This window comes from Seriola lalandi, unplaced genomic scaffold (assembly GCF_002814215.2).
Source record: "Seriola lalandi dorsalis isolate HSWRI2012SDOR001 ecotype SW California unplaced genomic scaffold, Sedor1 jcf7180002054981, whole genome shotgun sequence".
NCBI lineage: Eukaryota > Metazoa > Chordata > Actinopteri > Carangiformes > Carangidae > Seriola > Seriola lalandi.
The window spans coordinates 568,711-593,502 of NW_019525661.1; the positions used below are offsets into that span (position 1 = coordinate 568,711).

The 24,792-nt window shown below is 40.4% G+C and overlaps 2 protein-coding genes across 4 annotated transcripts in view; both read left to right on the plus strand.

The window, feature by feature from the left end:
• sdr16c5a (short chain dehydrogenase/reductase family 16C, member 5a) overlaps positions 1-2,845 on the plus strand; it is a 35,836-nt gene extending 32,991 nt beyond the window's left edge. For both annotated transcript variants that reach the window (XM_023398267.2, XM_087171788.1), the window contains exon 7: positions 370-2,845. In XM_023398267.2, coding sequence (XP_023254035.1) covers positions 370-466 — 97 coding nt within the window. In that variant the 3' untranslated portion in view covers positions 467-2,845. The remainder of the gene's footprint in view (positions 1-369) is intronic.
• Positions 2,846-15,033: 12,188 nt separating this feature from the next.
• LOC111648350 (choline transporter-like protein 5-A) overlaps positions 15,034-24,792 on the plus strand; it is a 37,777-nt gene continuing 28,018 nt past the window's right edge. For both annotated transcript variants that reach the window (XM_023398213.2, XM_087171803.1), the window contains exons 1-2: positions 15,034-15,118; positions 23,606-23,654. In XM_023398213.2, coding sequence (XP_023253981.1) covers positions 15,034-15,118; positions 23,606-23,654 — 134 coding nt within the window. The remainder of the gene's footprint in view (positions 15,119-23,605; positions 23,655-24,792) is intronic.

The window sequence follows — 24,792 nt, forward strand, 5'->3', positions numbered from 1 at the left end:
AAGCACTTTGTAACCTGGGTTTTACTTATTTAAATGTGGTTGTCATCTGCATAATACCAATGTCTGATTTCATTGTTTTGAATAATTAGGCACAACGGAGCCACATTACATTTACATACAAAAAGCTCAAGAACTGAGGCCTGGAGGACGCCTCACATATTGTTGGTTCACTAAGACACAGTTGCGGAAATGAGATAAAGTAGTCCCCATCTTGGAGACGCAGTACAGGCCTGATCTTGTTGTACTATAATTAATAGATTCAAAACTCTAGCCTAAGACTCAATCTTCTCTCACTGCATCTAAACCTGTTTTTAATTCTGAAAACATGAGGAGCAGCCCACCTGACGTCTCTGTCGTTCGTCTCCACAGCATTCTCCCCATGAAGCAGGGCCTCCTGCTGGGCCAGTATCTGGGAGCCTTCAACCTCATGGACACGTTCAAGGGACGCTCCAAAAAACAGGAGTGAGAGAGGAGAAAAAGAAGTAAAGGATGACTGGAACGGAAGGACACATGAGAGGAGTATTAAAGCCATTAATATCAACTCTTTTAATCTTCCTAGTGTAGAGGTGTAATGATAGAGAGAAGGACAGAACAGTAGTGGATTTAATACGATTTGAATATAAATATCGAATGTCTATTAGTTTCTTTATATGTTGCACTGTATAATTCAATAATGATAATAATCTTTTAAGCCTAAATATCCTTTATGTACTTGTTTTTAAATTACACAAGTGTAATTAAAATATGATATAATTCATATGTTTTCAAAGATGAACAGGTTCGATTCCCTAACTCAATGTGAATGTCCTTCCTGTGCATTACACTGATCTGTGCTTTGTGGTGCTTTCCTGCACAGCTCATACCAAACCAAAGAAACTAGCGCTGCTTCACAACAGGTTTATAGACAGACATTCAGGAGGAGACACGTTATGATTCAAATGAACTGAAGAGAGGGGTCAATATATGAATTTGTCTCATGAAGTCAAGAGCACTGAATGAATTTATGACCACTTTCACACATCTATGACATCAACACAGAAACTTAAAGATTTCCATCATCCATCAGAACGTTTCATTCTACCACTGGTTCTTCTTTGAAAACATATATTTTATATATTTTGTTCGTAACTATGGTAACATAACAGTGACAGTCAATTTATTCTGGCAACAGGACTGGTTACTTTTGTTTTTATGACTTTAAAAAAGTATATGTAATCCAAATGGAGTGTACTTAAATAATGCAAACAAGAGAACACACACATTTATGACAGTGGAGCATCAAATGTAGCGTTAGGTGTATCTATCAATTGGGTTTCACGATCTCATCCGTAGTCTGATAGTCCTGTCGTCACCCTGTCAACTTGCCAATGGTTGAATTAATATTAATTTATTACAACAAATAATGATAATAATAAGTTGACACATTGATGTGAAAACAAACAAAATGTCACCTTGACATTGATGAAGCTAAAAGCTATCAGCCACCATTCTGATGATCATCAGTCACAGAGATCATTGTCCAGAAGAACAGCCCTGTCTATCAATATACAGTTATTATACAAGCTGAATATTTTAATGTCATATTAACAATGTTATGGAACCATAGTTATCATTTATGTTGTTATTAATCTATGTCAGTGTCATTTCACATTAAATACTCAGGCACAGTGAACCCTGCTGAAGGGGTCTCGTAGATCTGTGAAACCTTGTGAACGGTCCAGACCAATCACAGCTCCTCAAGTGACTTCAGACTGAACATGATGCTAATCTTCACCTTTTGTTTTTTGACGTCTGCCTTTATTTGCAAATAGCACACGTACTGACGTTAGCTCTTATTAGCTAGCACTGTGCTAGCTAGAAGTGCTTTTCTTCTCGTCTCTGTATATTCATGAAGACTGGAGACGAGCACAAACGTGGATGTGTGTTCACAGGAACTCAGGTTGTGCTTTGACTTTGCATGAAGTCAGTCTTAACACAGGTTTATACTTTCCTGTGAATCTTTAGGACACTTTATGAAACAGGCTTGTGTCACCTTCACATTTGAGGCACAGACACATGCCTGTCTCAAACTCATGAGTCATGTGCTAAATGTCAGAAAGAATAGTGATGAATTAAGGATGTCTGGATGGAAGTAAGAAGCATCCTCAGTTTCCTAGAGAGTACAGGTAAACTTCTGCTACATCCATTAACTTTTCATTTCCTACAGTGTTATTCCTCTTGTTGACTCAGGTACTCAAGATAATCCTAATTTGAAAAGCTTCAAAACTGATCATTAGCAACACTCACAGCTGTGCTTTGAAATTACAGTGATGCCTGGTCTTGATCCAGATGTCACTGTTACAGTATATTTATCTGACATCTTTGGTGAATGAAAAAAAAAACCTGAAGTAACACTTTTTTGTTGTAGTTTGTTTGAAGTAATTTTGCACTCAGATCATCTTCATTTCAGATTTGAATGGACCTGTCTAGACTCTTATTAAGCACATGTACTACCATGTAACACTCTGTAATGGAAATATTATAAAGACTATAATGTGTGTGTCTGGGTTTATATCTACCACAGATCATTTTAAGTTCATGTGTCACTGACAGCATCATATAAGTGTATGTGAGTTCTCATCTTCAACTCAAATTCTTTTAATGAGTTATAGTGTATAATTAATAGAATGCATCTGTTGCCTTAATCACAGACTGTTAAAGAACTGAAAGATAAAATACCGGGGGTCAGTGAACAGAATGTCAGGACTGTAGAGACTGAAGTGTGTATCCAATGATGCATGTTAATGCTTATCCTCTGTTTTCTCAGTGTTGAAAAGTCTCATCATTAAAGATTCCCGTTTCAAAAGTTTTTTTTTTCTGTTTTGTTCAGGATCATGACTGAAGTCCTCATGTTGCACATAAGACAACAAAAAATCACAGTCCCATCACAATATCAATCAACCTGTGTGTGTGTGTGTGTGCGTGTGTGCGTGTGTGTGTGTGTAAATAGCAAATAGAGAAATGAGGCTCAGATTCAGACTGTACAAAACTGTAGCACTGGATTTTCAATCAGCCCCAGACAAATATTACGCTCCTCTCTCCACATTTAACATGCAGCTCACATTCATCAAAGAACCTTCATGTGTTCGCTGGTACAAGTGCTGTAAAAGACATTACAGCTGGGCAGATAGACAAACCAACTGCATTCTATGCCAAAGTCTTAAAGTCCCAGCATAATCTACATATCTGTAGGTGTTATTTTATTATATTGATTTCATTTTTTCTTCGAATAGAGATGCTTAGTGTAGCATGAATGTAGAAAACCGACATGAGTCACAAAACAGACCTGGTAGTTGACTCCACAAGTGAGTGAGGTGCTCAATCACCACAAGCCTCGAGTCAGTGGGTGATTCCAGTGTGTCTCAGTGAGCTCTGACAAACATCATCACATGATATCAGTCTTCACAGGTACTGAACACATGCAGTGACAACGTACTGTCAGCAGCCAGGCCAACACATCATCAGTGCCATCATCTCATCTGAACTCAGCCAATGAAATGAGTGGTTTCAACTCTCTGTTTATGTCACCTTTATTTCAAAATAAGGACAAATCCTGCTTTTGAAGAAGCACATTAGCTGGATGAGAATAACAGGATGAGTTCAGCTGAATAACTTCATGTGAACAAGCTAAAAACCTTTGATTAAAAAAGCTTCACTTTTTCTCCCAGTGTTTTTAATTGGTCAAGTTGAGTGTGCGAGACACGAAGAGTGTGACTGCAGCCACAGTCTCTGATAGAGTTTCCTCCGTGATCTGCAGCCATGTTCAGTTGGCACAGCAACCAGGAACAGTAACAGTCTGAGGAGACCGTGACAGAAGCTCAGCAGCAGCAACCACAAGGTTTCTGTTCCACACACACACACACACACACACACACACACACCCTCTGCTGCACCACGGCTCCACAGGATCTCTGTGACTGACACATAACACAACATCACATCAAGGAGAGTAGAGAAACACCAGTTGTTTGATCAGCTGGAAGTGAGAGACTGATCCACTGAGCCCCTCCCTCTGTGATGCTAATCTCTCTACAACACTCATGTATTTCTGTTCTGAACTGTGCAATAAACATGGTTTCTTTGTTGTTAATGTTGTATTCATTCACCCTGTGATATATCTGTGCTTTAAGCAGCCCAGGACTGTTGTTCGCTGGTCACCTCCAGCTTTAATGTTGTGGCTGATCATTGTGTGTTACCGATGGTATTTTGCTCTTCTTTGTGCTCTGGTCATGTTCCGGCTGACAGTCAATAAGCTGCAAGTCTGTTGCTCTGACAACAGTTCCAGAAGAAGCTTAAAAAACCAGTCTCATGTCAAATCATCAACATGTTAATCTCAGTTATCCACGTACAGAGAATAAAACTCACTTCATTAACACTAATAACACTAATCATAATATAATCTCAGCATCAGAGAACCTTTCAGATCCAACAACCACCAGCTAACTGTACTCACCACAGAGTGTCACCGTCTCTGTCGCGCCACAATCATTTATTCGAGTTTGTATGTGTTACACAGAGCAGGAGAAATCACTGCCTGCTAGACTGAGTTTCAGGGCAAAACAATTATACAGATTAGAAACAAACATAAGATGTGTCACAAATCAGGGGCCACATCCTTCCGGGGGACGTAGTCTACGACGGTGTGGCCGAAAGGAAAATGAGACGTTCTAGTCTGTGGCGGATTTTCTCTTTGAGTCACCAGCAGTTCCTGTCCTTACTGTTGTGTCACAAAGCGTGGCTCCTGTCGCTCAGCAACCTTGACAACACGTAACTTTTTATTACAAAAACTTGAGGTTTTAAGGCCCTTAAAAAAAGTATCTATCTATCTATCTTAGTTTGTACAGCTGTACTGTTAGCTGTTGAACTGAGCTGATACCCAGTAATCCTCAGGCTCTCTGTCTGTGTTAATGCTGCCATATTATTTTCATTACCTGTGCGCAATGAATCTTGGGATATGCCACGAAGGATCCACCTGTTGGAGCCTTCGTTTCCCAGGAAAAGAAAGACACATTTGAAGGAGCCTTTGAAACGGGACAGTGTAGCTGTGTCTTTGGATGCAGCCTCTGCAGTGGGACACAGGTATAAATTGGAAACGCTCCAGTAAAGAGCTGAGCAGGTAAATAAACTTAAATATCAAACTAAAATGGAGGAATCTGTCTGTCCATCCACTGGTGACTGTGAAGGTTTATGATGAGAGAGAGATTCCTCCATTAAACTGCGCTCGCTGTTACCACGGTAACCATGTTTTCTTTTGAATTCAGACACAACTCTTTGATGAAGGAAAGAATGGAACCGTGTGATGTCACCTTCATGTGATGTCATTGCCTTTGATTTTTTGATATTCGTGATGACATCATCAGAACATTGGAACATATATCAATGTCATAAATCAGTCACAGCTCCACACGTACACAAGCAGATTAATGTACAACCAATCAAAATGGTGAACGTGTTTAGTGAGCGCGGCGACTATGAGGACGACGACGACTTTCCATACCAACTTCCAGATCCACCGTTCCCCTACGAGGTTCTGGACTGGATCGATGAGCAACTGTCTCGGGTCATTAGACACAATATGAACCTGTGGGGCGACCCAGACCGAGAGGAGGAAGAGGATGATGATAATTCATTACAAGATGAAGATTCAGAGGCTGGGTGTGAGGAGGCTGGCACTGGTGATTGCTGGTGCTCAACAATTCACCAGAGAGAAGAAGAGAAAGAGGCGCTCCCTGGATCCAAGAAGAGGGCCAGGGAGGATGATGATGATGAAGAGGAAGAGAAAAGACGCACTAAACGCCTCATTCAGGACTTCAACTGGTTCTTCATCAACTACAACTACAGCGCCACACAGAACCAACCAGGCTCTGCTGCTGAGGCCGACAGCCGCCATGATGCAGACGTGGTGGACGGCGCTCAGCCTACAGGATCCAGGAGGAGGGACCGTGAAGATGATGACGACGAAGATGAAGAGAGCAGCAAGAGATTTAAATGGGACTGGCATGACTTCCCAGAGAGTGACGCGGACAGTGACGAGGACAGTGATGAGTAATGTGTATATTATAAAAAATGATGGTAAATGTATTAAAAATCTGGTTTGAGTGAAGCAGCCTCATCAGACATGATGAAGGTCACTTCACTGAAACCTGTTTAATACATTTACCACACACCAACACACTGCACTGATCCATCTACACATCTCATGGGTGGACCATCTCCTCAGTGTGATGATGCACCCATGAGATGTTGACAGCAACTACATCCACACCTTCACTGTTCACCTCATCGCTTCGTCTCTCGTCCACTTTTCACCTGAATGGCACAACAGCAGAAACAACCAGTCTCACACCCACTATCCTGGAGGGGGGGGGGGCCCTCACCCTGAGTGTTTCCTGCCCTTGTCTTCAGATGGAGGCTTCGTCCTCAGTGGGTATCTAAGATCCAGGTGGGTGTCATCTTCATCTAAAGGCCCGCAGAGCATCACGGCGGTGCAGTGGTTAGCACTGTCACCTCACAGACTCTTGCGTGGGTTTCCTGCAGGTGCTCCGGTTTCCTCCCACGGTCCAAAAACATGTCAGGAACATTAAGAGACCTAAATGTTTAAGATAAAAACTCATCTGACTTGTTGACTCATTATGTATGACAACATGTTGCTGACACCTCTCAGATACCATCACTGTGAACTGGTTGTAATGACTTGTCAGTGTGTTATTTATTAGTGGCAGCAGTCTGGATAATGTATGATCACATGTAGGGTCTGACGTAGTCCAATTAGAAGACAATGGGCCTCATTCACCAACCGTTCTTAAGAAGAAATTTCTTCTCAAAACCCACTTACGCACTTTTTACGAAGATTCTGACATTCATCGATGTTTTCTTATCAGAATCTACGCAGAGTCAAGAGTTCTCTTACACACATTTGAGTTCTCATACCTTTGAGCAAAATAAGTGGTTACTGTGTTTTCTTCTGTTCAGCAGTTATACAATATTATATTATTTAAATTACAATAATATTTTTGTCATTTATAATATTTAAAAATATGTCTTTTTCTATTATACAGTAAGTATTATGGTCTTTTAAAGTAAATGAACATTACTTCAACACTTCCTGCAGCAGTACCTCCGCTTCAGAACTACTAAAGTTCCTCTTGCGTCTTGATTCCGGCGCTCCGTCTTTAGATTTTCGTTTTGGCATTTACTAAACTTTTACTTACGGTATCTCTTTGTGACTTCTGTCTGTGTTTGCACACGACCCTTCGGTCTCGCGCCCTTTTAAGGTCATTTTCAGGCGTTACCTATGCTAATTAGGATTTACAAGGCGCGCACAATTCTGTGGTTTAAGAACACGTTCATGAATCTGACGTAGAGTTTTCTTAAGAACTTTCTTAATAACAACTTAAGAAAGAATTTAAGATAATACTTAAAAAGATATTGGTGAATGAGGCCCAATGTCTTTATAGGATGTATAACAACACAGGACTATTGCTACGTAGAAATACAAGTCTGCTGAAACAGCTTATAAAGCAGCTATCTACATTTGTATAAACCCCCCAACACACACTTTCCAAAACAAAACAAACAAGATAATTACCTGTCTAACAGAAATACAGCCACCATCGCATCACGTTTTAACTCCTCTGTTCCCTCAGTCTTCACCCTCGTTGAAAAGCGACCTCCTCTCTTCTTATTGGCTGATCAACCTGCTGTCACTAGAGATCGCCCTGTTGTTACCAGAGCTCCAGAGAGAAGCCTGAGAGAGGAGATGTAAAACTACACTGAGATGGTTTTTTGGTTCTTAAAACCACAAAAATATCTTCTTATGGATCAACACTTCAAATAAAACACAGGAGATATATGGCACCTTTAAAAATAGAGCATCAATGTAGCTATTTACACCCAGGTTTTAGTCACAAGGGAGAAATTCTGGCAGAAACTTGTCGTTAAGTTTGTGAAAGGGTTTATTTTAACCGAACCCTGATCTTTTCTTAAACCTTACCATTTAGTTTTGGTTCCTAAACTTAATAACTTATAATAATAATAATTATAAAACAAGATAATAAGTCAACTAAGTCTAAAATGAGTAAATATCAACTTTTGGTTTCCCACAGGTGTCAAAGCCCAGTCTCTTGCCCTGTGCTTGGTCTGTTCATCCACCACAACCTCCTCCCTATGTGGACTTTGTCACTCTTCATCCTGTCTCACCTGACTCCCTGAAGCCTTGCTGTTAGCTGTTAGCATTAGCACGTGATGGCAGCAGACATTATGGCGCCGCCTGGCACACGGCGTGCTTTAAACGTGACACTGCAACAGTTTGCGCTGTCCTGTACGCAAGGTGCTTAGGGAGCCACTGTCCTGTAAAGAAAAATTTGCCTCATCTGTGCAGCAGGTTATTATGACCATAGCTAGGTTTGGTTGCTAGGCGACATCTAGCGGCCGTAGTAATTACAGGAGCAAAGGGAAAAGTGAGGTGACGTAGGATAAAGAGAGACAAAGTCCACGTCAGGTAAGTACGACAATGGGGGTAGGTTTAACTGTTGGTACAGTCCGTGAGTTTATTATTGTAACCATGACAACCGAGGTTCCGTTTAGGAGACACCCTATAGGTTGTATCAGAGGGTTGAAAAAAACAACCTGAGTGGTTGTTTTTCTTATGAATGTATTTCCATACCTCTGCTTTGTGTCTGAATGCTGGTGTGGACAGTTGTACCAATGTGCACAGAAATTTTACAAATTGACCTGTTCAATTAAAAACTGAAAAAAAAAAGCTTCTAGATCAAAGGCTTCAGCTTGACCCTTGTAAGTTGTATGGTGGTTTGTTGCTACACCAATATGGAAAATGTGAAACTATGGTGGACAGAGCTGCTCTGATAAACACTTCTCTAAATGGAGCAGACAAGGAAGGAGGTTCTGATATTAAAGAGAATGAGAACTCCAGCGAGTGAACACCTGTGACAGCAGCAGAGGATTTATTAGGAAAATTGGCTCATTAAAGGAACCACACGAAGGAAACAGGGAGCTATTAAACCTGTTAGTAAAATCCCTCTGAAGGAGGTGGCTTCTGGGTAATAAAGGATTAAGCTGTATTTCAGAGCTGGAGTGTCCATCATCACGAGGTATGTGATGTATGTATGTGATCCCTGCTGACAGAGCAGAGGAGGAGGGAGGCTCAGTGAGCTTGTCTCTCAGACGGACTGCTACTGCCATCCTGTGGATTGTTTTTGACTGACCCTCCGATAAAGGATTTATCTTTGGTCAGACTTCCATCTTCCATCAGTTGGATTTAAGATCCAACCTGCCTCATACTTTGACTTAAGCTTTTATCCATCCCAGACTGAATTAATATTTGCCAAGTAACAAAGAAGGTGTTATACAGTATCTAGTTAAATGTCTCTCTCATTACCTCATTCTGTTTCTGGTTTGGATATTCATGAACTGCTTTCATTGCTTGGACACTAAAGGCATTCAAAGACCACATCGTTTAAATTTCATGGATTGTTTTCTCACTCTTTTCTCACTACACTTGTTCACAGACTAACTGTCCAAGTTTGTGTGTGTGTGTGTGTGTGTGTGTGTGTGTGTGTGTGTGTGTGTGTGTGTGTGTGTGTGTGTGTGTTTCACCTGACTGATAACTCTGGCTCAGACTGATCATCTGTACTATCATTATTCAAAGAACTACATGATGAAACTTCTTGTTTGTTTGAAATGGAGACTAAATTACAGACAAACAGCAATTTGTGTGTGTGTGTGTGTGTGTGTGTGTGTGTTTGGTTATGCGACACAGTGATTTACATGATTGTCTGTCTGTGTGGAGTCAATAACTGGGTCCCAATTCAGGGGCTGCATCCTTCGGAGGTTGTTGGCTGAATTAACAGAACAAATCATAGAAGATAAAAAAAAACTGACAGAACAGAGAAAAGTCTGCTCGGCAGCAACTGGCTGACTGTTCAGAGTGAAAGAAATAATATCACGCAGCTTAAAGCTTGTTGGAAAGACATGAAGACAAAAGCCAAAAAAGACCCGGCTAGTGTGAAACAGGAGATGTTCATCACAGGAGGAGTGCCTCTGCTGACAACAGGTGAGTTGTGTAGGCCAAACAGGTCTCCATCCACCCGCTGGAAACAACCAGTAGTGTAGAATCTCAGGGCCACCAGGAGTTGGATCATCAGTGGTACAGCTGCGTTTCTGTCACTGCCATGTTTTTAACAGTCGGCCCAATCCTCCTGTTAAGCTCCAAAGCAGTTTCCTTTGTGAACCGGTATCTTCACAAAAATTCATCTTCATCATAAAACTCAAGTGGGAGGAGTCTGTCTCTCAATTTTCTTTGAGGAACTTGATTTTGGTCAATTCATCTCAAAATCGCAGCCATTGTAAAAGTTGAACCTCCTCAAATGGCGGTTTAAATATTGATGTATTTAAACTTTCTTGATTTTAAACCAGTTTGGTGCAACAGAATTTCAATTTAAACCCTGATTTAATCTGGTTTAGAAGTTAAACCTTGTTGGTGCAATCCAGCCTGCAAAAGTTAAACTGGCAGTTTAAAGTGAACCCTAGATCAGGGTGCTTTGGAGTTTTGATGCAACAGAATTAAATTTAATCTTGGTTTAAAGTAAAAACTAAACTGAGTTTAAAGAGAGCCCAGTCATGGTGCTGTGACGCAATCGGTTTTCAAATCCAGCCTCCAAAGGATGCGGCCCCTGAATTCAGACACAGCTAATCAGAAGCAGTTTCCAGTGAAAACAGTTGAAATGTGTGTAAATCATTGTCTGTATTTAGTGTTGGAGCAGTCTGTAGCTGGACTTTGGCACAAATGTCAGTGGTTGATAAACACCACAGATATCAGAGGAGTCTCTAATCAGCTGATTTGAACCCGCTGTAAACCTACCCCTGCACTCACAGGTTTCCATGGTGATTTTAACTGCATAGTTTCTTCGAATGAGACATGGATTTGACTGAAAGATACCTCTCGACCTCTGGCTTACCAGTAATAGATCATAGTTGTTAACACATAGAGGTATATATTTTCTGAGAGAACAGACTCTGCTGAACGCAGTGATATAAGATATCTGTCTGTGGTGTGAAAAATGTGGCATGGGCAGCAATTTTTTATTTTTTTAAAAGCTTCACTTAGGAGTTTGGTGTGCTGTAAATTTTTCAATGGCTTTTTTCCAATTTCTGAAGCCTGTACTAATGAAAGCAGCATCAGATCTTTGTCCAAAAGTTTGAAAATCCCTTTTTGCAGTAAAAACACAAGACTCCTTTCACTGATGGACTGTCATGTAGCCGTGGAAAATATTCAAACCATTTCTCTTGAAATGTCATTGAATCTTTAGCAAGATTTAGTTTTTTGATACCTTGACGATGTGTTTTGTACGGTTTGTACAGTCACTGAGGTCTCAACTAAAACAAGCTGTGCCCCTGTTTCCTGTGCTGCACTGGCAATATCATCCTCATGATCGGCAGTCTCAGGCTCTTTCCCTGGCTCTGACGATTCCACCACTCTCACTGTCCTTGAATTGTCCTTCTCCTGGAATAGAAATAACTGTGTTTTCCATCACTAACACTTAAAAGAGCCATTGTCAGACTGTAAAATTATGTTTAGGCAACAGTGAAGCATCTTTACTGGACAGTCAGACTTCACAAAAACACCTTTAAACAAAAGCCGAGCAAACTGTACCTGCGAGTCCAGACTGTCTGACTGTCCCTGTCTCTCTGTGCCTGTCTCTCTGTGCCTGTCTCTCTGTGCCTGTCTCTCTGTGCCTGTCTCTCTGTCCCTGTCTCTCTGTGCCTGTCTCTCTGTCCCTGTCTCTCTGTCCCTGTCTCTCTGTCCCTGTCTCTGTGCGCCTGTCTCTCTGTCCCTGTCTCTCTGTCCCTGTCTCTCTGTGCCCAGCTCTCTGTCTGTCTCCTTTGTCTCCTCTCTCCTTGACACTGTTATGTTAACATTAACATAATCAATTCATTCCTTTCTTGAAGATTGATGAAGATTTTATCAAATTACTTTTGATATTACTGGGATCTTACTTGGCGTTTTGCTGCACTGAAAAATGACCGTTTGTTTTCCTGTTCTCCTTTTCAGCAAAGGATTGTGTCACAGTTCATGTTTGTACTGTCTGTGTTGCTGGTGCCACCTAGTGGAAGCTCTTGGTATGACATCCCTTCTCACTTCTGCAGTGAATCTCTGTAGTGAATGGTAAATGGACTTGCACTCAAAGAGCTTTACGATACTTGCCCTATTCACACATCACATACGTATCACTTATACACTGATGGAACAGCCATCAGGGGCAATGTGGGTGCCGCCCAAGTGTTTGGGTGAAGTGTAAAGGAAAAATGTATGTGTCAAATATTTGTTTACATAATTTATTATTATTCTTTAATTTTAATTTATGTAAGCTGCAATAAAATATCAATCATTATGTTTTAAAATATCAGCCTCTTTTCGAGATTTAATTCAAGTTAGCTGCACATGTACAGACTAAATGTTTGTAAGGGCTGAATTTGCTGGAAAATGTATGTTTTAATCCATATTACCTCCTCCCATCATGACTGGACAATCTAATATCATAAGAAAATCACTTTTTTGCTTTCCCAGTCAGTGTGAAATTTACTGTAGGCTACAATACACCATGAAGCCTGGCCTCTAACCTTATCTCAACATAGGATGAATAAAACAAGAAAATGACAAATGCAGGATGGACGTTACTGAGAAACCAGGAGAAGCAACTGAAATGGGAAGCGCTGCTTATCTCAGAAGTCTCCAAGCACATGATCCTCTGTGAATTCACTTGTTCATGGAGGACCACTTTGAAGAGAAATGGGAGGAAGAGGCTGAGTTAGTGGATGCTGGACACGCTGGACATGCTGGGAATCACAGGGGCCAGTAGGCAGAGGGCCATCGAGTCGGTCACGTAGGCAGCTAAAGTTCTTGATCAGGAAGAGAGAGCTGTGGGTGGGGAGGCACTAACTGGACATAAGCCTGGATCACCTCTGTGAGGTTGTCTGATGTTGACAGACCCGAAACACCCGATGACCCCAGGATACATCACTGATGATGCGCATCACAAAAAGATTTATGTTAAAAGTGTGTCACTACCACTCAACCTGCAGGGGGCAGTGCTGCAGAGCTAGTCAGAGATCAGCTGTGAGCAGACAGGGGAGAGACAGTAGATACAGTAAGGGCTCTGAGAGCTATGAGTCTGTGTCTTTAGGTGTATCAGAACAAAAAAAATCAGACCCATCCATCTACACTGATACATCCATCCTACACATAGTATGTAGTCTATAGTGCTGAAACACTATTACTCTATTTGATCTGTAGATCAGGAGTTCATTTTAGTAATTAAGTAATACCATTAGTGTTTTTAAATGTGAATCAATGACATTGCTAATGAATGGTTTCTAGACTTTTGGTCAGACTTATTCAAATTCTTACTTAAAAAATAATGGATAGTCATTATCCAACATCTGCTCCAACCTGAACATCCATCAACCCTCTGATACCCAAGCAGTGTCTCCTGAAATAGCGCCTCTAGGGTGGCAGGCCTTGGTTCTCGTAGTTACAACAATAAACACGCAGACTGTACCAACAGCGGCGTACCTGCATTTGTGTCGCCACGGTTACTATGATAATGGCCATGGCTTGGTTAGGTTTGCGAAAATATCATTAGTTGGGTTAAAATAAGTACTTCCTCAACATTAGACGACCGTTGTTGTCATGGTTACAATATAAACTGCTACTTTCACGTGGGAATTGAACAACGCTCTCCTGTGTCATATTCATCCATCCACCACAACTTCCTCCTGACGTGGACTTTGTCTCTCTTTTTACTACTTCACTGCACTTTTCCCTTTGCTCCTGTCATCATTACTACGACCGCTAGATGTCACCTAGCAACAAAACCTAACTATGGGTCATAATAACCAGCTGCACAGACGAACTGTGGGCTTGTTTCTTACAGGAGGAGTGTTTCTCATTATCAGATAGTCTGGCTCAATCAGGGTTAGGGTTTTATGTAGAGTGAAGACAGATGGTGACAAATTAAAGGAAAAATAAATGAGTGGAGAGACAAGATCTGTGTCTCCACCCACAGGTCACGAGGGGTCACTGATGGTGTGATGAGTATGAAAATGATGTAAATCATATGCTCCACCACCATCATCTAAAAACCATGAGGGAATATGTTCAGGAAGAGCGCAGAGAGCAAAAACATGCTCTCCAAAATAGTTCAGATTGCAGGGAAGGTGAGCACAAAAACACCTTTGCAGTATATTTGACATTTCTGTTCACAGGAAAGATGAACACATGGCTGCTGACACCTCACACCCGATTTGAACTGCTTCCGTCTGGCTGTCGATTCAGGGCCCCAAGGACCAACCGGAGCATATAAAACAAGTCTTTCATTCCGTTTTGAACACAACATGACTATATCAGAGAGCATTTGTTACTTGTCTTTTATAAGATCTGCTCTCTGGTATTTATTTATTTAACCCATCTGCTGTTACCTGCTCATTGGCTCTATTGTATGTTGTACATGATTTTAATGGTGTGTTGTGTTATGTGTTTCTTGGGGGGGGGGGGGTTTGATTGTTTGCATTTTTATTGTACTTTCCTTGGGAGAAGCCAAATACAAATTTGGACAATAAAGTCAATCAATCAATCAATCAATCAATCAATCAGAATGGTTTGCCCCTTTCCTGGAGTTCAGAGTCTTGGAGCAGTGAAGATGTTCTGGCAGCACGTGGTGGAACAACAGCTGACTGAAAACCTTTATGTTGGTTTGTTGTCATCTGTCTGTACAGTAGTAAGAGGAGCCGCAGGATTAATCTGGCTAAATTAGTTTGGCTTGACGTCTCCACACAGAGCGAGCGTGGAATAGGTGTGACGTGGAGTGGAGGAGGAGGAGGAGGAGGAGGAGGAGGAGGAGAATCTTACAAACTACTCGCTCAGTCAGCTGCTTCTTCATTCACCTTCCCCTTTGTCCACCGACAGCACCGCGCGTCATGGCGCCCCACCGGTACAACCCGAGCCCTGCAGCCGCCGTACAGAGCGAGACCGCCGCTGCAGCTGCACCGGGTCTCTACTACGGTGAGTACCGGACCGGAAACAATACTGACAATTTACGTCTGTGATATGACCATAAAGTTTAGGCATATTGTATAATACAGCATTATAATTAGTTCAGTGAAGCTAATGGGTGGACATTATGCATTAATTATTTTTAATTGATTACAACCAAACATAAATCATAGTGTTTGTTTTCACAGCTTATCATAATGAGACAGGGGCTGCTTGTCACTTTACTTTAAATCAGTTTAACAAATAAGATGAATGTCATCAGATTACATTAAAAAGTCAAAGGTAAAATTTGGTTTTATTCTGTTTTAACTCCTTTTGTCTTTTAAAAACCTCACACTGTCACACTGTAGCTGACTGCAGGCCTGTGGTGGATGGTTGTTCATTTCCATTGAAATTTAAAAGTATTCATCAGCTTGTTAAAGCAGGTTTGCGTGTATGTGTGCGTATTTAAAGTTTAATGCAGAGCATTTAGAAATGAAAAGAGAGACAGCATCTAAAAGAGGCTGAATACTTGTCTTTAAAAATTCATAAAACCAAAAGAAAGCACTCTTATCTCACAGCTTAACAAGGCATTAGTGTGTGTGGATACACTCAGCATCTTTTCTTCAGAGAGAAGTTTATTTTCACAGATGAAAAACACAATCTTTTTGACTTGAACCTCAAAAACTTGATCTCCTCATTGAACTGACTTTGAATAGATGCTGTGAAGGTGAGGGGGTCATGTTGTGTTACTCCCACAGCCTCACTCCTCCATATACTGACTGATGTTGCAGTCAGCAGAGCATTCTGTGTCTTTGCGTGAAGATATCTGTTGGACACTGTAGATGTCTGATGAGTAGTTTAAAAATAGTCAATGACAACACTGCCAACAAAGGTGTTGGTGCTTTGTACTGAGCAGACTGAGGATATTCTGGTCAGCAGCAGGATAAAGATTAGCTGAGTATTACTGCTCACTAATGCCGTCAGCTGCCCTCAGGTCTGTTTATGTTGACAAGCATGTTTCTCACTCAGCCTTCATGTACAGTAACTGTCCACTGTACCGGTTTAACACAAAAACATTTAAAATTTGTTCAATAATATAGGATAGAATAGAGTTTGCCTCATCAAACCAAAGTTTTGTGTGTGTGTATGTGTGTGTGTGTGTGTGTGTGTGTGTGCGCGTGTGTGTGTGTGTATTTCTATGTAATGCCATCTAAATCAATAATAAATAAATAAGTTAGCTAATAAATGCAGAAATGTATAAATAAATAAATAAATAAATAAATAGTGTGTGATTCAGTGCTGTTCTGGAGCTGTTGCTTTGGTCTGAATCTGTGAGGTAACCACGTCCCCTCATATGAATACAACAGATGGAAATAAAAAAGGCTGGGAAATAAATATGGCATTAGGAAATAAAAGTCCCCTGAGATAAATAAATAAAACATTTCTAAAATAAAAATATATATTTATTTTTTATTCATTTATTTATTGACTCTCTTATATATTTATATTTACATTTATTTATATATTTCTACATTTATTTCTACATTTATTTATTTTAGTATTTATTTCGTAGCTGTTTTTATTTATTTATTTGATATGGGGTTGAATCAAATTTCATCTGATCAGTCTGTACTTTATGTTTGTGTTCTCTGGAGTCACAAAGAGCTCACAGAGGAATAATTATTTATGAGTATCATCAGACAGGATGAGTGAGCGATGACTTGTACAGCTCTATAACTATGGGATCATACACAGTTTAATGAACAAGTACACAGTGTAGGATACAATCTTGTTTGAATTCCTGCACACGTGCTGATGCGCAGATGCATTACCATGGTTACCAAATGACTTGCAGAATTAATTACAAACTTCATTTGTACAGATCTTTTAAGACAGCTTCCTGAGCAGTTCACTATCAGCAGGATGGATTTAATTGTAGGTCAGCATTTGAACTCGCATATTATCGAAATATCAATATGGCCAAGTGCAATATAATAAAAAAAAACTGAAATGCAAAAATGACCATTCCCACTGAAATCAAGACTCCAATCACAATCCCAGTATGATTTTTATTGCTCATCTTTCAGCACACTCTGTAGCTGTTTGCTGAATGGAGCTGCACACTGACATTTGCTAAACAAATATATATATATAAAGTCTGACCCTGCAACATAACTTGCTAAACATGCAGTACACTCCACATGTCATGACATCAAATGATGATGATGTGAATTGTGTTCCATGTGGCATGTTCCCCTATATCTGGAGAATATGATTTGTAGGCCATCTCTGTAGCACCATAACGCTTCATTTATGGTCTGTTGTTACACATTTTACCTTAAGCAAAAAAAAAAAAAAAAAAAAAAGGCAGCTCCTGTGATTTGGACGGTGCACATCATATTGCGATTTTGATAATATTTTGATTAATTGTTCAGACCTACTGTGGGATAGTGGTAGACTGATTAATCAGCGGGGGATTAATGGCATTTTTTCATAATCGGCATCAGCCAAATAAATTGCTCACAAGGCCGATTAAACAAAACATTTTTGCAGACACCATAGACAGAGACTCTGTTCCCAGTGACAGAATATTCAGTGAGATTGGGACCATTTATTAGAAGAAAAGGCTCAGTGGGGAAAATGCTGAGAAACTTTGTTTCCTGCAGTAACTTGCAGCTCATAAACTGGGACTACTGCGTAACTTTGTTTAACTGGGACTTTAACTCAAAACAAAGAGATGCTGCTATATTGTTTTGTTTTTTTATTTATGTAAGTTTACAATTTTTTGTTCTCTTTCAAGTGCACTAAAACTTTATTTATTTTTCATTCATATGTTTTTTTTTACAAGTTTAGCTGTGGACATTTATTCATTTTTTCATTCAAAATAAGTGCACTGCAGACAGAGTGCAGATCTATTTGCAGACAATGCAAACAACAGTGTTCAATAAATGTTCAGCAAATGTTACATTCAGCTGTTTTGTGTCTTATTTGCTATTGTTAATTCTTGTATTTTATCAGATTCAAAAAAAACAAAACAAAAAAAGATAACGACTTTATATATCGACCATCGGCCACCCTGCTCTCTAAATATCAGCATCGGTCATTGAAAACCCCACACCGCTCGATAATTAGTGTGGGATGCTGATAAGAACTAATTTCTCTGTCAATTAAACTAAAATTTTAATTGAAACCACTCAACTTGTTTAAAAGTAATTAAGCAGAATTTGCGTCTACAGGTAATAAAATGTCATGTTTTCCAGAGTGTGGCTAATGTTGGCAATGGGGGGCTGCTGTCCCAGCTCCTGATGGACGGTTACGTAACAACTTAGACAGTAGTAAAACTAAACAGTTTACATCCGTTGTACATTAATAAAATATTAATAATTAGTAATTAACCAACTAATATTTCTGGTGCCAACTTGTGAGGATAGCAAGGTTTAATCGTGTTTTTCACCAGGTGAAAGATTTACAGACACAGAATACAGCCTCTGTGACCTGAAAAAAAAGTTTGGAGTGAGTATGAACTTTACTGACTTTCTGAGTCATGTAAAAGTCTCCTGTCGTCAGAGACAGTGGAGACATTTATATATTTAAAACATTTCTACTCACTGAGTTAGTATGAAAGTAAAGAACCAATGGGACCAGCACTTAAAATATATGAACATCACAGTATCTTTGTGTTCTGGTTCCCTTGATGGTTGAATTTTAAAACTCTTCGGATGATTTTTTTTTCTTGAAGTAGAAAATAATATATAGAAGGTGTGCGAAGTAGATGGGTGCAGAGGTAAGACAGTGTATAACATGTAGAGTGCAGTGCTGTGTGAAATGGAGAAAACTAACTAAAAAAAAGTTTTTAGAGTAGTGGTTTAACTGTAGCTGCTTGAAAAGCTGCAGGAAATCTCCCCTGTGAACAAAGAGTGACTCTGGTTAAAACCAGCCTTACAGTGGCTCGTTATTAGAAAATGATTTTTAAAAAAAACATTGTTCCCAGAGGTGGAAAGAAACACCAACGTTAACTCTTGTTTTGCTTCTATTTCTATCACTTCTTTTCTTCTACTGAAGTTAGCATGCTAACCAGCTAGCCCCAATATGGCTGGACCATCTAATCACTTTCTGATACCGAGTCACTGTAGCATCCAGGCTGCCATAGTAGCTCCTCAGAGAAGAATTATAACCTCCTGTATTGTAAACGAAACAATGGCTGAAGCTCTTCTCAAGACTGGTAAGTCAACAGCCGTTAATGCTAACATGACTGTGTAGCAATAGCAATTTTGATTTGTTTGTTCTGTTTACTTACCAGTCTGGAAGAAACATTGTGAGTTCAGCATCAAACTTCTTTCCTTTACTCACCAACAGCTGTCTCCAGAGGTGTAAACTAGGGCTGGGTATTGCCACTGATTTCCTGAATCGATTCGATTCCTATTCACAAGGTCCAGATTTGATTTGAGTGGATATCAATTTAGTCAGATATATTATACTGGTGCATTGTTAAAAATATTAATCTTTACATTAAGAATGGACACAATGTAGTTACATTAATGCACTTTGCAGCCCAACGTTGTTCATGTATGTGGGAATGTGTTTGCAGCTTTTGACTTCCTCAAGCCCACAATGAGCTCTTTGGTCCTGCTGATATTGAGGTTGTTATTAGAGCTTAAATGTACAAGGTTCCTGTGAGCTGTGTCATCATCCTTAGTTATTAAACCCAGAGCTGTGCCGTCTTCCACATATGTGATGATGGTGTTTGTTTGCTGAACGTTACGCAGTCATAGGAATAAAGGAGGGAGGTTCTGTCCCCCAATCTGATCTCTGTTAGTGAAAAGGCTCCTGGGTCAGGGCATCACTAAATAAGGTGAGGAATTATAGTTTACCACACTAACAGGCTGTGTAGACGAGAGAGATAACCATGGCCTGAACCAAGAGCTGGGTGGACAGCTCAGATACATGACCAGGAGACGGATGTAACATGGTCAGAGAAGGAGAGCTGGTCATCAAACATGACATCCAGGTTTCTTGTGACCTTGGTTGGGGTGAGAAATGAAGAGTCGACTTTGATAATAATATCGTGATGGAGAGACTACTTGACACTGCCGCAGTGACTAGGATCTCAGTCTTAGAGAGGTTTAGTTGAAGGTGGCATTCGTTCATCGATGTGGATATGTCAGAGAGACAGGCTGAGATCTCTGCAGAGGCAGTGTGGTCATCTGGTGGGAATGACAGATATAGCTGGGTGTCGTCAGCATAGCAGTGATACGAGAAGCCATGTGAGTGGATAATTGGACCCAAGGAGGTGGTGTATATTAAAAAGAGGAAGGCCCAATAACCAATCCTTGGGGCACCCCTGTGGAGTGATTGTATGTATTAGGACGGGGGAGACAATCAACATGGAGGGAAACACAAGACAAAGACCGGAAGTGAAAACACAGTGGACACACAAAGAACTCTACCACAAAATAAAAAAGAAAATGAATCAAATGGTCAAATCAGGGAAAAATCTTTCTCAATGAGAGGGTGAATGAGAGAATAGATGCATCCTTGACTTGGGGGGACCAGGTGGGACCACATGTCCATCCCTGTCTACTACAGGTTACACTTTTTCAGCAAGAGGCCTGAGTGAGGGAGGTGGTGAGGTACTGAGCAGAGGAGGGGGTGTTTCCTTGTTGTCTCTGGGAGGTTCAGAGAACAACGTAGACAAGTGTGAAAAACAGTGATTTGATTGTGTCTGTGGCCTGTGTGTCTTCTTGGTTTGTACTGTGAGAGGTATGAAGGCAATCAGACACATTATATAATATTCTGCCCTTTGTCTGTCATTTTCCTTCTCTCTCTCACCCCCCCCCCCCACTCCACTTTCCTGCTGAATAATCTGAATATATTTCCATGTCATTTTTTCCTATGTTCACCACCTCTCCTTTCTGTCTTTTTATCAGTTGTTTCTCTTCTTAGAAGAGTCCTACACACACACACACACACACACACACACACACACTTAGAAGTCCTCTGTTATTCTCAGAAGGACTGTCTGACAGGCAACCTCAGGGGCTCTCTTCATTTTAGCTTCCGTCTCTTGTGTGTCTGATAGGAGCGCATCAAACCTCCTCTTTCATTCAAACACTCTCTTATGTCTCTCTGTAAGTCTGTATCTGTATCTGTAGCAGGCGTTCAGACCAAAGAGAACTGCATTAAAGAAATGCAGGAACCTGTGCTGTTGTGTGTGTATTGATCCAGGTACAAGTAACAAGATTAAATGTAATCCAGGAAGGCCAGTTAGAGTACTGACTGACTGACTGACTGACTGACTGACTGACTGAATGAATGTTATTAGTCACCAAAACAAAGGTTCATTATACAGAGACAGGACTGTGTAAAGTTCTCACAGACAGTCACTAGAAGAATGTCTGACCTTTCTTCAAATTATTTCAATTTTCTATATAAAAATAATCAGAATTCAGAGCACTCTTATAATTCAATGTCAAACAAACAAACCTCCTTATTTCTATTTCCACACTGACAGAAATGCCCTCAGACAGGACATTACTCATGCAACATAGTTTTTAAACAATTGTTTAAATGTTTTAATTTTTAGTGCAAGTTTTGGAAAAACACTGGATATTTAGTCAGTTTGGGTCCAATAATCACAAAATGTTTCAAATCGATGCATTTGTCATTTGTCGTCCAGTGCCCACGTTGTTTAAATAGCAAATATATTTGTGTCCATCTGAGCACCCGTGGGTGTTTTGGTCTTAAAATGAGGTGGTCAGGATTGTTGTTGCTTTGTTATTTTGAGGCAGCAGAAAGCGACTGACCAGTAAAAACCTGGTCTGAAGTTATTTTAAGTATGCAGCCTAACATAACTGTACCACTGTTGGCATTGTGTAGTGGTTCTAGAGTACCATCACCATAGACTGTAAATAAAGATGGACGTAGCCTCTGTGACGGCATTCACAGGTTCCTGAAGAGCGGTTTTGAAGCTCAGAGTGAGCTGCTCCACTGTCACCAGCTTGGCAGTGTCTGCCCTCAATTATACACAACTCTAATCCTTAACAAAATGTAAACAGGTGAGTTATATAAACAGTCGTCATGAAGGAGAAAATTAGCTCTAGAGACCAAAACTGTTTTTGTACCAGGCTGTAAACATGTTTATTTGTGCTGTAAAGTTGGACATTTTAACATGGGAGTAGTAGAGTAGAGTAGTAGAGTAGTAAATACATATCTTAGCTGCATGTCACCACATCAGAGTTAGTTTCTCCTTTACCAGCTTGAAGTTAATAAATATATCAATATAATTTGATCAAAGTGTCTCATTAAAATCTGATCAGATCAGTCCCTTCCATTGATTCGTTTACAAACAGTGTTAGATGGTAAATGGACTACTCTTACACATATATACATGTAGCCGTGAAGTTGTCAATGCGAGCAACTTGAGGTTCAGTGTCTTGCCCAAAGACACTTTGGCACTTGGACAGGAGGAGCTGGGGATCAAACCACCAACTCTGCACTCAGTAGACAACCTGCTCTACACCTGAGCCCCAGCCAAAGATAGAGAAAGAGACAGAACATGTGAGACAGAGCAATAAAAAGTTAGCCTGCTATTGCTGTGCCAGACAGGAAGTCAGTTTTGCTGAGGAACACAGCATGAGCTCTGATTGGACGTTACATAACAAACACTGACTTTGACGGCTGACAGGAAGCAGGAGGATGAAAGGATGAAACGTTGTCCTCCCTCTAAATGTTTCCTGTTAGCCCTGAGATGTAAACCTGAGAGAAAGTGTGTGTGTGTGCACATCTCTTTCATTATGTGTGTGTGTCTGTGTTATCTGTATGTGTGCCTGTTGTTACAGTGTGTATGTGTGTGTGGGTGGGTGTGGTGTGGTGTGAATATGAAGTATGTTGCAGCTGATGTTTAAATCTTGACAAGCAGCATCTCATTTCCATATCTTCATCTTCAACAACACTCAGTGTCTCTGAAGGAGGAAAGACGCAAATTCAAACAGAGAGAGAATAAATTAGTTTTATCTGCAGGTTCAGCTGTAAACTCACATAGACCACACATCACATTATGCATTAAACACACAGTTGCACTATATATATATACTAAGAACTTTAATCTTTAGTTAAACTTAGTTTTTTCAGGAACTTCTAGTTGGCAGCACAAAAGTGGCATTTAGATAAATAGAACAAACACGACAAACAAAACACATTTACTACTATGACAACACAAAGTGTGTGATTAATCCAACTATTGATGACTGCTCCACCATAGTGGATTTAGACCCACTGCTGGTCCTGCTTCTTATCAGGCTGTATGAGTCCACTTTATGGGTTTGTCAACCTGCAGGTGATGTTGCCTCCTTCCCCTCAGTGAAACACACATGAGCAGCTTCTACTACAGGTGGAGTCCTGTCTGGCAGACAACATGTGGAATCCAGCTCTCCTCCTCCTCTGTCTCTAAGTGTTGGTTTGATCTGGTTCGGCTGAAACCTGTTAAAGATCTTCTTTTTTTTTTTTTCCTTGCAGGAGAACCACACAAGTTTGATCCGTCCTTCCGAGGTCCAGTCTGCAGAAGGTAACTCCAAACCTCCGTCTTTACATGTGAAGCAGCAGAGATTCTGTGGTCTTAGACAGCTAACTGCACTAATGTTACCAACATCACACCTCAACATCTAAACAATGGGGAAACTAAGGGCCCTATTTTACACCCAGTGCAAAACAGCGCAACACAAGTGTCTTTGCTAGTTTCAGACTGACACAGTTGTTATTTTGTGCCTCTGTCTGTCGCGGGCACAGAGGCATTTTGATTTTGGGATGTCCGTACATCTGTCCCGTTCTCGTGGACACGATATCTCAGTAACACCTTGACCCTTGAATATTCACTTGGACTCAAGGAAGAACTGATTAGATTTTGGTGGTCAAAGGTCAAAGGTCGATGTGACCTCACAAAATACTTTTTAGTCATTGCTGAAAACTTGAAACAGCAACTTTAACAGGATTTCACAAAATTTGGATCATATTTTCTCTGACTCTGGATAAACAGGGATGTAACCTGAAACTAGTCTGAGTGGCAGACGACCACCAGGAGGTGAGTCTAGTTTAAATAGCAAATACCCTTTGTGCCCATCTGAGCGCCCATAGTTGTGTTTTTAAAAGGAATGGGAGCTGCACTCTGATTGGTTTATTGTATGTTTCACCTAAAACACTCCCATGAGTGACTCCCAAGACTTCCAATAGAGTACTAGAATACTAAGTACAACCCTTTGGAACTGTGCGGCTGGAGCAGCAACTGTTCCGCCATTAAAATAGCAAAATGCACTTGCACCATGAGCTTTGGACCAGAAACATAGAGCCCTAAATCTCCTCTACATGCTCCTCTTTCCGGTGTCTCAGCTGGTTAAAACTTTGGTAACACTTTATAATAATAACATTAATTCATAAGTCATTTATAACCCCTAATGATGAACTAATCATTCCCAAAACAATGATTAGTAAGTCCTGTGTTAACATGTAACAAATGTGTTGTAAATCATAATTTCCAGATTATTGGAGCTGACGACAACTATCACTGAACTTTACTGTAAGTGCAATAAAAAGCAAAAGGCCAATAAGAGCTTCTATTTTGTCCACTGTGTCCCAGTGTCTTTTACACAACAACGTCATGCTGGCTAAGCTAATAGCGAATTGTTATGCCCCCCATTATAAGATAACAT